Source organism: Anneissia japonica, unplaced genomic scaffold (genome assembly GCF_011630105.1).
Source record: "Anneissia japonica isolate Jap-2015-1 unplaced genomic scaffold, ASM1163010v1 scaffold234_len1672027_cov178, whole genome shotgun sequence".
Taxonomy (NCBI): domain Eukaryota; kingdom Metazoa; phylum Echinodermata; class Crinoidea; order Comatulida; family Comatulidae; genus Anneissia; species Anneissia japonica.
This window is the reverse complement of record NW_022738761.1, coordinates 509,593-521,841: the sequence shown is the minus strand read 5'-3', so window position 1 is coordinate 521,841 and position 12,249 is coordinate 509,593. Positions and strand designations below refer to the sequence as shown.

The window sequence follows — 12,249 nt, the reverse complement described above, 5'->3', positions numbered from 1 at the left end:
ATCATATACAGGTCCAGTGCTGGTGATAATGTTTCTGTTAGTTCGTCTGGTAGTGAGAGCTTACAAGAGGCTGAGACCAAGAGCCTAACACAGCTCAGTGCTAGTCTAGGCAGCATGGGTAGTACTTCCATTGCTAGACCAGGTAAGATTTGTATTTATGTTATTTCATTATTTTTATTTATTTCAAAAACACATAGCTTGGACGTTTGACTGTTCATGTTTACTAGTATAGTAAAATACAATAATTTCAGATTTCTTGGATGAAAATAAAAAGTAGCATAAACTTAAAATCTTGGATTTTTATTAGAGATTATGAAGTAGTAGATTAACATACTCATTTTAAAGAAATTAGAATGAACTGACCTACTAATTAAGACCTGCTAACATCAATACATTATTAGTAAAGATCAGAAATCCAGTACTAACATTAATTCATTTTTCATACTGTGGTACATTAAATAACAAAAAATTGAGACATTTTATACCATTTTAAATGTGTGGCTTTGATTTTGGGTTAACTGGTTTCCGTGGTTATATTTTAAGACAAACATATAATCTTGTTATTCAAATTAGAATTTTAGAATGGAAAATGCGCATATACTGTTTTTATATATTTAATGAATTGGAACAAATAATTTTAGTGTTCGAATTACAAACTTTGTATTTTTTAATAAAATTACTAGAAAAATAGTATTCCCTGCCAATGTATGCAGTAGATGCATAAATAGTACAATTAGTATTTTCTTTGCAATAGTCCCTTAAATTAGATCACATAAAGTGTTATAACATTACCTGCATTTATTGAATTGAAATTTCGGTGCAGAATATAAAGTGGTGCTGAAACTATAATATTCTAATTACAGAAGAATTATATCCATACTACTACACTACATCATTAATATGTGATGATAATCAACTAATGTGTAAGTCTTAAAACAATTAAATTCTTAGTTGTATGCTGCTTTGGTGCCTGTTTTGTAGTAATCAATTTTTGGTTTTTATTCTTTTGTATGGTTTTATACTTATTTCTTTGATATATTTAATAAATACTAATATAAACATTCCCTTTGATTGTTTAAAAAACATTAATGCTCTGTCCTCACTACATAGTTTTTGTGACAAATACCAAAGATTTGCCCAAATATGGTTGTAATATGACATCATAATTCGTTTATATACAAAATTGGCAGATACTTGCATAAAACACATCATAGTGTAGCCACTGAGGGTGCCATTTTGCGTATTAATCTTGTAGATAACCTGAGAATTTTATATTTCGAATTTAATATAGTGGCGACCCTGCCAGCACAGAATATGTAGCTTTTTGGTCAAAATGCTTGTTTTCCGATTCTAGGCTTTAAATCCTGTGACACCAGTATTTTTTCTCACCACTAAAAGCCACTGCATTCCCTAAACCATAGTCAGACTTAATGGTAACAATGGTACAAAATTTGATTACTGGTATGTGGCTTTTATAAAATATTGATACAATAATAAATTTTAATAAGCAATTTTTGTAAACAGATGCCAGCAGGCTACCTTCTCGCTTGAATCAACCCTAGCATGCTTTTTTTATTCAGGGTACGCACTTTCTGTTCCTTTGATTATTCAATTTTAAATGTTTGTTTATTTTTATTTTTTTAACTTGGTTGTACTTAGTGTTTGTATTATGTATGTTCTATCTAGAGTCTGGTGAAATGTCTGTTTATTTTCTAACACTTGGTATTGAAGAGTTTTCAAACTCTAAAGGTAGCTTGAAACCCTCCATTTTATTACTTGATTTCCATGCATTGTTATGTCATCTCTTGTTGAATCTTGTTCCATTTCTCTTGATTGCTGTGCTCAACATGTTTTTTACACAGTTTAAGACTTTATGTGAATGGTTGAAGAAGGTAATGAGGTTGATGGTGATGGTAAAAGACAGTTTCTACTGTTTAAGACACTATAAAAGTACATGACCATTGTTGATGATGATAATATTGATAGTGATGATAATGGTGATATTTGATGTTTAGGGTAATGATGATGATGATTACAATGATGGTAAAGTTGATGATGATAATGATTATAATAATGATGTTCATTGTCTTGCATCAGATTCTTCATAGTTTGCATCATGCTTGTTTCATTTCTTATAAGAGCAAAATTATTGAGATTTTGGCATGCTTCTTAATATCTAATTGAATTTTCATTATATTAATAGTAATTATTTATCAAAATTATACTCTTTTAATTCTACCAGATGACAAGAGTGGTGATATGAAGCTGCCATTGCAATTACAACCAGCGTTGATCACAGTGTTCAACGACAGGAGTGAAGATGGTGTTTCCCCAAAGGAAAAAGTCAAGGAACACTTATGGAGTGTACATTTTAAGGAATATGGAAGGTAGGATTAACTAATACATTTATAATGAAGGCAAGATCTTAATATAATGGAGCTATATACTGTAGTGAAGTTTAGCATGTGGTAAAATGCTTACCTTCCATTCCTAGGGTCTTGTGTTCAAGTCCTTTTGAGTTATAAGATTTTTCCTTTTAACCAAAAAGAAGACTTAATTTATGTAGGGAATCGTATGTGTAATTGCCACTTAAAATCATAAGACAGTAATGTATTGGCAATCTTTGGTCCATGAGCCAAACTAAATAAATATACAAAATTTAATGAGCGAGTAATGATGATCTGAAATAAGTTATTCTTATTGGCATACAAGTTTTGTTTGATTTATTTCTGTTTGTGTTAAAATGCACCAAAAAAGGCGGTTGTGGTGAGGGGAAGAAAGAGACTGCCTTATGCCAAATGAAAATATAAAATTACTGTTGAGGTGGTCACCAAATTGATATATTACCTAAAACTGAATCCCGCATATTAATTAGTGCAATTTTTATTTTTATTTCTGAAGGGGTATATGTATGTACAGGACAATAGAAACACACAAATTAATTATCAAGGGCATTCCTGAGAGTCTTAAAGGAGAAATATGGATGTTGTTCTCTGGAGCTATCAATGAGGTAAGCATGTGTTGAATAAATAAAAAATAAATAAAAAAATGAGGGCTAGCTGGGGGATGAATGAATATCCCTTTAAGCATACAGCCCTAAAATGAAAGATGAGTAAAAAATATTTTTTGAACAAAAGAAATATGCTGCTTCGAGAGATAGTAATAGTACAGATTAAGAGAGGAATAAATACAGTCCAATTAGCCAGAGACACTGGCATGTGTAGGAGTACTGACATGTGGGAGAGGCTGAATGGAGTACAGTAAGAAATTAGGAGGATGCTAGATGGGGGAATGCAGTGGTATAAGGAGATTTTTTTAATTTTTCCATGTTGGTGTGGTGGGAATGGGGCCTTCTGGGGTGCAGATGGTTTTTCTTCCCCATCCTGTTCCCCATCCTGTTTTCTTGATACACCACTCGCATTGGATGAGATCAGTATATTATGTCATGAAAAGGAATAAATGTTTGCTGCTAAAAGTGGTAGCAATGAGTTTAATTGAGGTTTGGAGTAGTCTTTAGCAACTCTTAATGATTTTTTCTATATGGTAGGTTTATGTGTATGTATTATTTCATATTATTTACCTGCAATTTTTTTGTCGTAGATGGCTACCCATCCTGGTTATTATCTATCACTTGTGGAACAGAGTTTAGGAAAAGAAAATATAGCAACAGAAGAGATTGAGCGTGACTTGCATCGGTCGCTACCTGAGCATCCAGCATTTCAGTCTGAGTTAGGGATTGCTGCTTTGAGACGTGTCTTAACAGCGTATGCCTTCAGGAACCCAACAATAGGTAATGAAGCATACATCATCATCATAATCATTATCATATTCATCATCATTTAACCTCATCAGAATCATGATTATTATCCTCATTATTGTTCATCTTTGTCATTGTTATATATATTATTATCACGATCATCATTATCATGATCAATTAATATCATAATTATCATCATCATCATTGTCATGATTATTGTCCTTATTTTCATCATCAGGGTTTTTTGATAACTTAGGCAGTTCCTCCTCCTAGCCCTTTACAAAAACATTGAGAAAAATATAACAAAATAGCAAAAAAGGATTTCATTGTTTTTTTAGGCTACTGTCAGGCAATGAACATTGTGACATCTGTCTTGCTTCTTTATGCAAATGAGGAAGAAGCATTTTGGTTGCTAGTGGCGATCTGTGAACGGCTTCTTCCTGACTACTACAACACACGTGTGGTTGGAGCTCTGATTGATCAAGGTAGGCAAGCCAAGCATCAAAGGTGTTTTATTCTTATTATATCAGGTAGTAGCGACCTGTATGTACTAGGTTATCTGTGATAGTTCACGCAGGTGTTTTATGTTTTGTTTTTTTCAGGTGTGTTTGAGAGATTAACCAAAGAATATTTACCGCAACTATATGATCAAATGAAGGACTTGGGAATACTGAGTATGATATCACTCTCATGGTTTTTGACAATATTTTTGAGGTACAGTGTTTTTGAGATATCAATAGTAATACTAATAATAATAACAGCATAGATACTAAACTTAATATCAAAGTTCACTATCTTCAGAAATGGAAAGATGATAATAATGCACAATTTCCATAGCACATATGGCAATATACTGCATATATGTGCTTTACATTATTACCTCTGGCCATTGAATCAATCACTTGTGGAACATACGTTCATTTTTCTAGTAAGCACCCTTCCATAAGCAGCAGGAATTGGCATATAGTGTTGGTGTTAACAGCAAGGATAATTATTTTAATTTTAGTAATAATAACATCAGTGTCCGTTTATGAAAGAACATAGCAGTCCTTTAATTATACTCTTAATACATCCACCAGTAAAATATTATATAAATTTATGTATTGATTATTGATTGATTGATTGATTGATTGATTGATTGATTGATTTCCTCCTACCAGTGTGATGCCATTTGACAGTGCTGTCAACATTATTGACTGTTTTTTCTTCGATGGTGCCAAGATCATCTTCCAGATTGCTCTAGCTGTTTTGGATGCGAACAGCGAGAAGCTTATCGATTGTACAGATGATGGTCAAGCCATGACTATCCTCAGTCGTTATCTTGAGAATGTTTACAATCATGATGCAACCTTACAACAGTCGCACGAAGAACGACAGGAGGAAGAAATGAAACAAGTAAGTCTATATTAATATTTGTATTGTATCTCATTGAAATTGAATAACAAACAAATAACAACAAAAGTTCAACATCTTGTTTTCTATATAGTACATGTCTATAGTAATTTTTTTTTTCTTGTAATCTAAATAAGTGCATTAATTATCTTTTTTTATATTTTATTTTGATAATTTTTAATAAAATTCACAATTGATGTCAAGCTGACCATGTAGGCTAGGTCTAAATGTTAAAAAAATTAAAACAAGCATGTTTCTGCAGAACAACTGCCATCTTCAGTGTAACCATGGAGGATATGTATTTTCTCCATGGTGTAACAATGTATACAAGCAGATTCTAGTATTTATAAGAATGAACAAATGTGATGAAATTTCATGATAAATAAGCGAACTGAAGTGTATGAAAGGAAGACAGGAATTTAGATGAAGAAATACTGTACATAAGAACAAATGGAATCTCTACTTAATAATCATTATATATGAAAACTAAAATTAATTTATTATCTTTATTGAAAGATTTATTTTTAATATTACACACAATATAATTGTTGATTTATTTAACAATATTTTTTTTAATGTTTCCACAGCAACATAGCAATGACATCACAGATCTGATCGACGAGTCATACATAAATTTTGGATTTCTAACAAATGATATGATTGAGAAGATGCGTCTTAATCAGAGGTTAAAGGTTGTGCAGGAATTAGAAGACTCGGCACGCAGGACGGTGGTTCGTAGCTTGACTCCTGAATCATGTTTTAGCCAAAGGGAGCTTGAAGAGCTTTACCTGTTATTTAAGGTATTTAAAATGATATAATGCTCAAAATAGTATAAATAAATATATAAATATCCCCATGACATTACCATCCCAATAATGACATGACCATTCCCATCATGATATCTCCAACATAACACCATCATTCCCAACATGACATCATTGTCCCACTCATGACATCGCCACATCCATCATGCCATCACCATCCCCATTCCCATGATGACATCACCATATCCATCATGACATCATCGTTCCCATGATGACATCACCATTCCTATCATGACATCACTGTCCATATCATGGCATTACCACACATCTAGATGTGTATAAGAGACAGGGGGATATGTATGTACAGGACAATAGAAACACACAAATTAATTATCAAGGGCATTCCTGAGAGTCTTAAAGGAGAAATATGGATGTTGTTCTCTGGAGCTATCAATGAGGTAAGCATGTGTTGAATAAATAAAAAATAAATAAAAAAATGAGGGCTAGCTGGGGGATGTTACTCAGTTTAACATTTAGTGACAGTATGCTGGTTTTGGGACAGCAAGCCTCATTTGGTCATGAATAATTATGTTTTTATATATTCTAACTAATCAATAATCAATAAATGTTTGCTGGCACTGTGTCTTTTACTCAGCATGACATATCAATATTACTATTATGTTTGCTAAGTGCATTGACTCTGGTAAACATAATCAAACTATTTAGGTGTTGTACACATACATGTGACCTTGAGTTTGTGAGGGAGGATTAAAAATAAACTCAAATAGACAAATTATTTAAATTGACTTTCTTACTTATATTGTAGAAAATGGTGCAACTGATGAGGAACTTTCAGCATCTGAAGGTGAAACAACTGATTCTGCTGTTGAAGCCACTAGTTTCTTTGAACCGCAGGCTGATGCTGACCAGAATCATGCAACGTCCAGTGCTATCGACGTGGAAGGTGAAAGGGTCAGTAGGCTTCTCATCTTTTATTAAATTCAGAGAGAGTTGTTGCCTTTTGGTGCTTCAAAGCGCATTTCAAAGCACCAATCCCATATTAAACTGCTAAAAGTTACAAATTATTTTGCGAAGTGAAAGCTGCAACCATGCGGTGCTCTGTTTTTGTTTGCTACCTCGTAGCTATGCAATTTCAAGATGAATAATGTTTATCTCTTTTTATTTAAATATTACAGAAAAATTATGTTACCAATAATGTACAAGATAAGCCTTCAGTAGCTGACAATAACCTTTCACCTGGGGTTGAGATAGACGGTAGTGAAGAATTAAGTTCCATGGGGGATGCTGAAATTCCAACAGTGTTACTAGAGGGATCAAGTGGTATAGAACTCACTGATTTAGGTATTGATGATAACAATTATTATTTCAATGACAATGAGGATTATATGACACTTAGTAATATAATAATATGGCAGTGTTAGGCTCTGTTTAAACTATAAAGTTATGTGACAACACCTGAGATTAGCCCATATATTGGTATGTGACATCCTTATGCCCACGTATGCGAAATAAAATTTGTCATTTATAAACTAAATAGTGTGGACACAGTGATAAATAACCCATCATGCCATTGCCTCTATGTGTACCTCATTACCCCATTCATTAGATTAAACTCCTATAATACACAGTGGCAGACTTAACAGGGGCCCAGCCGGCCCAGGCCCCCTAAATTTGTCAAAATTATAATAAAAAATAGAGAAAAAAAAGAACTTTTGGGACTTCTGGCTCACTGAGTCATAGAGGCAATTGCTTCTTTAGAAGTCCCAGGGCATTGTGTCTAATAAATAAATGAAATGAAATGAAAATTATATTCAAAAGTCTGAGAGTGCCATTTCTGGCCATTTAGAAGTGCCATAATCATAAATTTTCTTACCTCAGTCCCAACCATAGTGGGACTGAGGTGGTGTAGACTATCCATCTGTGAAAGTCCCTCCCTGCCCCCCCCCCCTCTCTATTTCAAATTCCTGGATCAACCACTGATACACATACAGAACTCATCTCTGTGGATTTGTTCCATGATGTTGCAGTCCAGTAATTAGGACACTGGTATTCAGACATACCAGGCATGCCCTTGTGGGTGTATGGAGTCAATGTGTTACCTATCAGTATTTGTATAACATTCAGTTATGAATGATTCCTGATGATGACATAATTAATGTCGAAATATTGAATCCCAACACGATGGCGTGTATTTCAATACTTGGAGTATGTATTATACTTTCATAACATTCAGTGTACATGCATATGTTACACATGATTGCATATACTTACAGTACAGTACGGTTTCAAAATGTTTGCCTAAGAAGTACCTAAACATAATGCATGTAATGTAATAACAATGTAACAAAATTGTGATTTGTAGTTTTTAAATGTAAATCATTTTTAGATATATGTAAACATAATACAGTGTAAAGATATAAAACTTGATAATTGCAAGTCTCACAACTTAATCTTTGATCTTTGTCATGGCTTTGTGGGAGCTCTTTATACATTTAGTCATAATGTTAATCTTGGGCATATTCTGAGATTTACTGATTTGATAAAAAAAAAAAAAAAGCATTATAAAGCCTGCTTCATTCTTATTGATCATGTTTTAATCAGGTCATCTTTCTTTTCAGGACAAAAGAGAAGACAGGCTGAGAAGGAAGGATACCAGTCCATCTTGCTAAAATGGGAAAGGGAAAGAGAAGAGGAGGAGAAAAGGAAGAGCTACAAGAACCTGCCAATGATGTATCAGGTATGATAATGATAAGAAGGAAGATGACAACTATAACAACAGTTTGAATAATGATAATTCTCACAACTAAACCACCTCTATTCATTATGAGACTTGGGGACCGTTCGAGCGAAAAACGCCAACCGTATTCTTTTTATTTCACCGGTTAATCTCGCTGAGCACTCAGCGGGAGTTCGCCCGATCGAGCAAGTTTTAGCTCACGGTAAACACTGTGTAACAAAACTACTCCGGAAGTAAACTCCAACTTATCCCATGGTCAACTCCATTCTTTGTTTACTTTCTACTGCTGCTAATACCCGCCCACATACACTCGGGAATGGTATTTGAGCTCAACAACTTATAAATGCTGCTTTAAAATCTGTACATAGGCTAGTATATTCAAGACTATTTCTTTGAATAATGGTAAATCTCTACAAATCGAACGTGTACCTGTGCTACTGGCCACCTTTATGGCTCCAATGATGTGATGTAATGATGATGGATTGACTGTTCAATCCAACTTCGATTTCATAGTGCATGTGAGGAGGTGAATCATTCCATACACAGTATTCTACCCAGCAATTTTGTGGTTGAAATTGTCGTGGATAATCCAGATGGTAAGGTAAATAGGCTAGTGTCCGAGCGGTTATAGAAAGTGTGTACCGGTGAATTAACTGGTAAATCGCAGGGATACTTTTTGGCTCGAACTGGTCCTTGGTTATTAAACATAACTGGGCCGTGTGGGAAAACACTAGATATCTACTTAACAGGATACCCAGTAATTTATAAGATCTGTTTCTAGTTGGAAGTTACTAATCTTTTGAATGAGCTATTTAATTATTTTTATTGAATTTTTAATGTTTTTCAGGACCAGTTTATTCAGTTGTTGAAAACCATGTATGGCATGTTTGCGGAACGACCGAATGAACAAAAACTTTATGGTGCATTAGCAAACGCTGGGTCTGTCCTTTTTGAGATGGGTGAAGTTGGTAAACGGTTCTACAAGAGAGGTGGTGTCCATAGCAATGAACCTAGTAGTAGCAGTTCAACACCCGTGGTAGAAGAACCACCTATGGGAGATGAAAAGCAAACAACAGAGGAGGAAAATAAGGTGGAGGTTAAATTGGATGAAAAGATTGATGCAACAGAGGAATTAGAGAAAGGAGGTGACGATGAAAAAGAGGAAATAACAGCAAATGATATAAAAGATGAAGATAATATTAATAACACACTGAATCCCAATGTGGATAATATAGAAAATGAAAATGTAGAACCTAGCAGTGTTAATGCAGTACTGGAAGAATTTCCTGCATCTTGTGAGGAAAGTATAAGCAATAATGATGACAACGAATCAGCCAATCAGAGTGCTAATAACAGGGATGATGAAATTTTGAAGGAAAGCGATGCAAGGGAAGGTCAGGAATCACCTGAGGGTGATGTAAAGAGGCCGACGTCTTTCCCCAAACCTGTTGGGAAGCTGGACACGGAATGGGCTATCACATTTGAACAGTTTCTTGCTTCCATGTTGATGGAACCGGAATTAGTCAACTATTTTGAAGAAGCACCAGATATTTTACCATTGATGGAAGCATATAGAAGCAAGAAAGCGCTTCAGAGACAACTTAGTGAGAGTTTTTCTGGGTCAACATAGCAGAATGCATTCAAGAAATGCATGGTAGGGTCTGCATGGAATTTAGAACAGGGGCGGATCCACAGGGGGCACGTGTAGTGTAGTAGATTTAGTTTTGCCACTAAATTTTAAAATATATTGAAATGAGCACTCTCACTTATCTATTCTGAATATGTTGTGCCCCCTGTTTAAAAACATTCTGGGTCTCCCCCTGTAGAATTATTTCAAACAGGAATTATAGACAGTTAGCAATCAGAATGTCCTCTTAGTTGTTCTCAGCCAAACAAAAGAAATGTTCATTCCTTGATTTCCTTGATATCTACATTGACTTTTGGACACAAGAATGAAAAATTGAAAATATACATGGACACAGTTTAGTGCCTGGTATTTGAACTTTGAACTTGATTTATACCTAAGCCTACTTACACTTAGTCTACTTTCACCTTTATTACTATTTGAATATTATAAGAAATTAAAAGGGCTACCTTTTTTAATCATAGTTATTATTATTATGGTGGTAAGGGAATTGGATACAGACTGTTGGGAGTAAAGTTGCAGCCAAATGCACATTTTATAAGAATTTTTGTCTTTATTTTTATCTAAATAAATATAGATTTACTATTTATAAAACATTTATATATAGCAAAGTTGGTTGAAATGTTATTTGTTAAACAGTATATTGATTTCAATTACAAAATGTAGTTATGTTTGCTATTTGCGACAGTGCCTTTATAATTCAAGATAAAATTATTAATTATATTCTACTGTATAAAGTGAGCAGAAAGACACAGTGCTATTATGAGGATATACAATATAATTAACAAATACAGGAACATCACTTTAAGACCTTGATGGCATCATGTTATTCTACGAACACCAGTGGTGTATCTACATGATGGGGGTGGGGGGCAGACTCCTAAAATAAAGGGTTGCCTACCCCACTAAAAATTTGCAATCCAAAAAAATTTACGGAAAGGAAAATGCTTTAAAGAATATGTTGATGTTGACAAAAATAATGATTTTACCTACTTGCTCTTAGATCTCTTGTGTTTGTTAATTGTGTTATATACAGTGGACCCCTCTAATTCCAAGATCTCTCTAATTCAAGACCACTTTTTGATAGAGCCAATTAACAATCTTCAATGTTTTAAGACAAAGCTAATCCTCTGAGTGGGTACGGAAACCTAAGACAAGCCCAAATTTTCAGGTCCCAAATGTGGTCTCGATTTGAAGGGGGAATTGTATGGCTACCAGTGGCATATCCAGGAATTTGAAATAGAGGGGGCCCAGAGAGGTAATTTCAAAGATGGAGGGTCTATAATACCTTAGCCCCACAATGGTTGGGACTGAGGTAAGAAAATTTATGATTATGGAACCTCTAGATGGCTGGAAATGGCACTCTTATACTTAAAATTTGAGTAGTATTTTCTTTTTTTAAATTTTTTGTTTTGTTTTGAAAAAATTTAGGTTGGGGGGGGGGGTGCATGCTGGCAAGGCCCCCTCCCCCTTGAATCCATGACTGGCAACGTTTTAGAATGCTTCAAAGACCTAGGACAGTATTTCAAATAAAATGTTATTACTGTGTGTTGATAGGCTGAATGTGGTGTAGTTATGCAAGGCACATTGTAGGCTGAAATGCCAATGCACTGCAGCATTATGAAATACTTATCCAAGGGTCGAGTGATATGTTTTATAGGTGTCTAATCCAATGACCAGGACAATAATGGGAAATGAGTTAGAGGTATGATGACGTAAAACTGACATTATCATTATTAAAATCATCATTTTTATTATTACATTATTATTATTATCATTACTTTTATTATTTTTAAAAATTATGATTTATAAAATTGGTCGGCATTATTGTCAGTCGTATGACTATTATGGGATTAAATATAAATAAAAAATCTTAATTTCTGTCTGGAATCATGATGTATTTGTCTTGCCACACAAGAGATTGGGTGTATTC

The 12,249-nt window shown here is 34.1% G+C and overlaps 2 protein-coding genes across 5 annotated transcripts in view; both read left to right on the top strand.

Moving 5' to 3' along the window:
* Window positions 1–5,982, top strand: part of LOC117117738 (TBC1 domain family member 9-like) — a 23,816-nt gene extending 17,834 nt beyond the window's left edge. For 2 of the 4 annotated variants that reach the window (XM_033262138.1, XM_033262142.1), the window contains 9 exons: window positions 12–142; window positions 1,687–1,749; window positions 2,243–2,387; window positions 2,902–3,010; window positions 3,601–3,790; window positions 4,096–4,242; window positions 4,360–4,471; window positions 4,918–5,152; window positions 5,737–5,982. In XM_033262138.1, the coding sequence (XP_033118029.1) occupies window positions 12–142; window positions 1,687–1,749; window positions 2,243–2,387; window positions 2,902–3,010; window positions 3,601–3,790; window positions 4,096–4,242; window positions 4,360–4,471; window positions 4,918–5,152; window positions 5,737–5,967 (1,363 nt within the window). In that variant the 3' untranslated portion in view covers window positions 5,968–5,982. Of the gene's footprint in view, window positions 1–11; window positions 143–863; window positions 924–1,686; window positions 1,750–2,242; window positions 2,388–2,901; window positions 3,011–3,600; window positions 3,791–4,095; window positions 4,243–4,359; window positions 4,472–4,917; window positions 5,153–5,736 lie in introns of all 4 variants that reach the window. The other 2 variants (XM_033262139.1, XM_033262140.1) reach the window with 2 other exon arrangements.
* Window positions 5,983–6,591: 609 nt separating this feature from the next.
* On the top strand, window positions 6,592–10,301 carry LOC117117706 (TBC1 domain family member 9B-like). The gene is made up of 5 exons (XM_033262099.1): window positions 6,592–6,616; window positions 6,740–6,885; window positions 7,110–7,275; window positions 8,553–8,671; window positions 9,519–10,301. Exons 1-5 carry the CDS (start codon window positions 6,592–6,594, stop codon window positions 10,299–10,301), a joined length of 1,239 nt encoding a protein of 412 aa, XP_033117990.1.
* Window positions 10,302–12,249: the final 1,948 nt, after the last annotated feature.

Bases quoted from the DNA above. Each gene is read 5' to 3' on its own strand.
- LOC117117706 (XM_033262099.1), top strand. From the start codon at position 6,592: ATGTTTGCTAAGTGCATTGACTCTG. The intron at 6,617-6,739 runs GTAAACATAATC...CTTATATTGTAG, and splicing joins TGCTAAGTGCATTGACTCTG to AAAATGGTGCAACTGATGAG. The intron at 7,276-8,552 runs GTATTGATGATA...CTTTCTTTTCAG, and splicing joins TATAGAACTCACTGATTTAG to GACAAAAGAGAAGACAGGCT.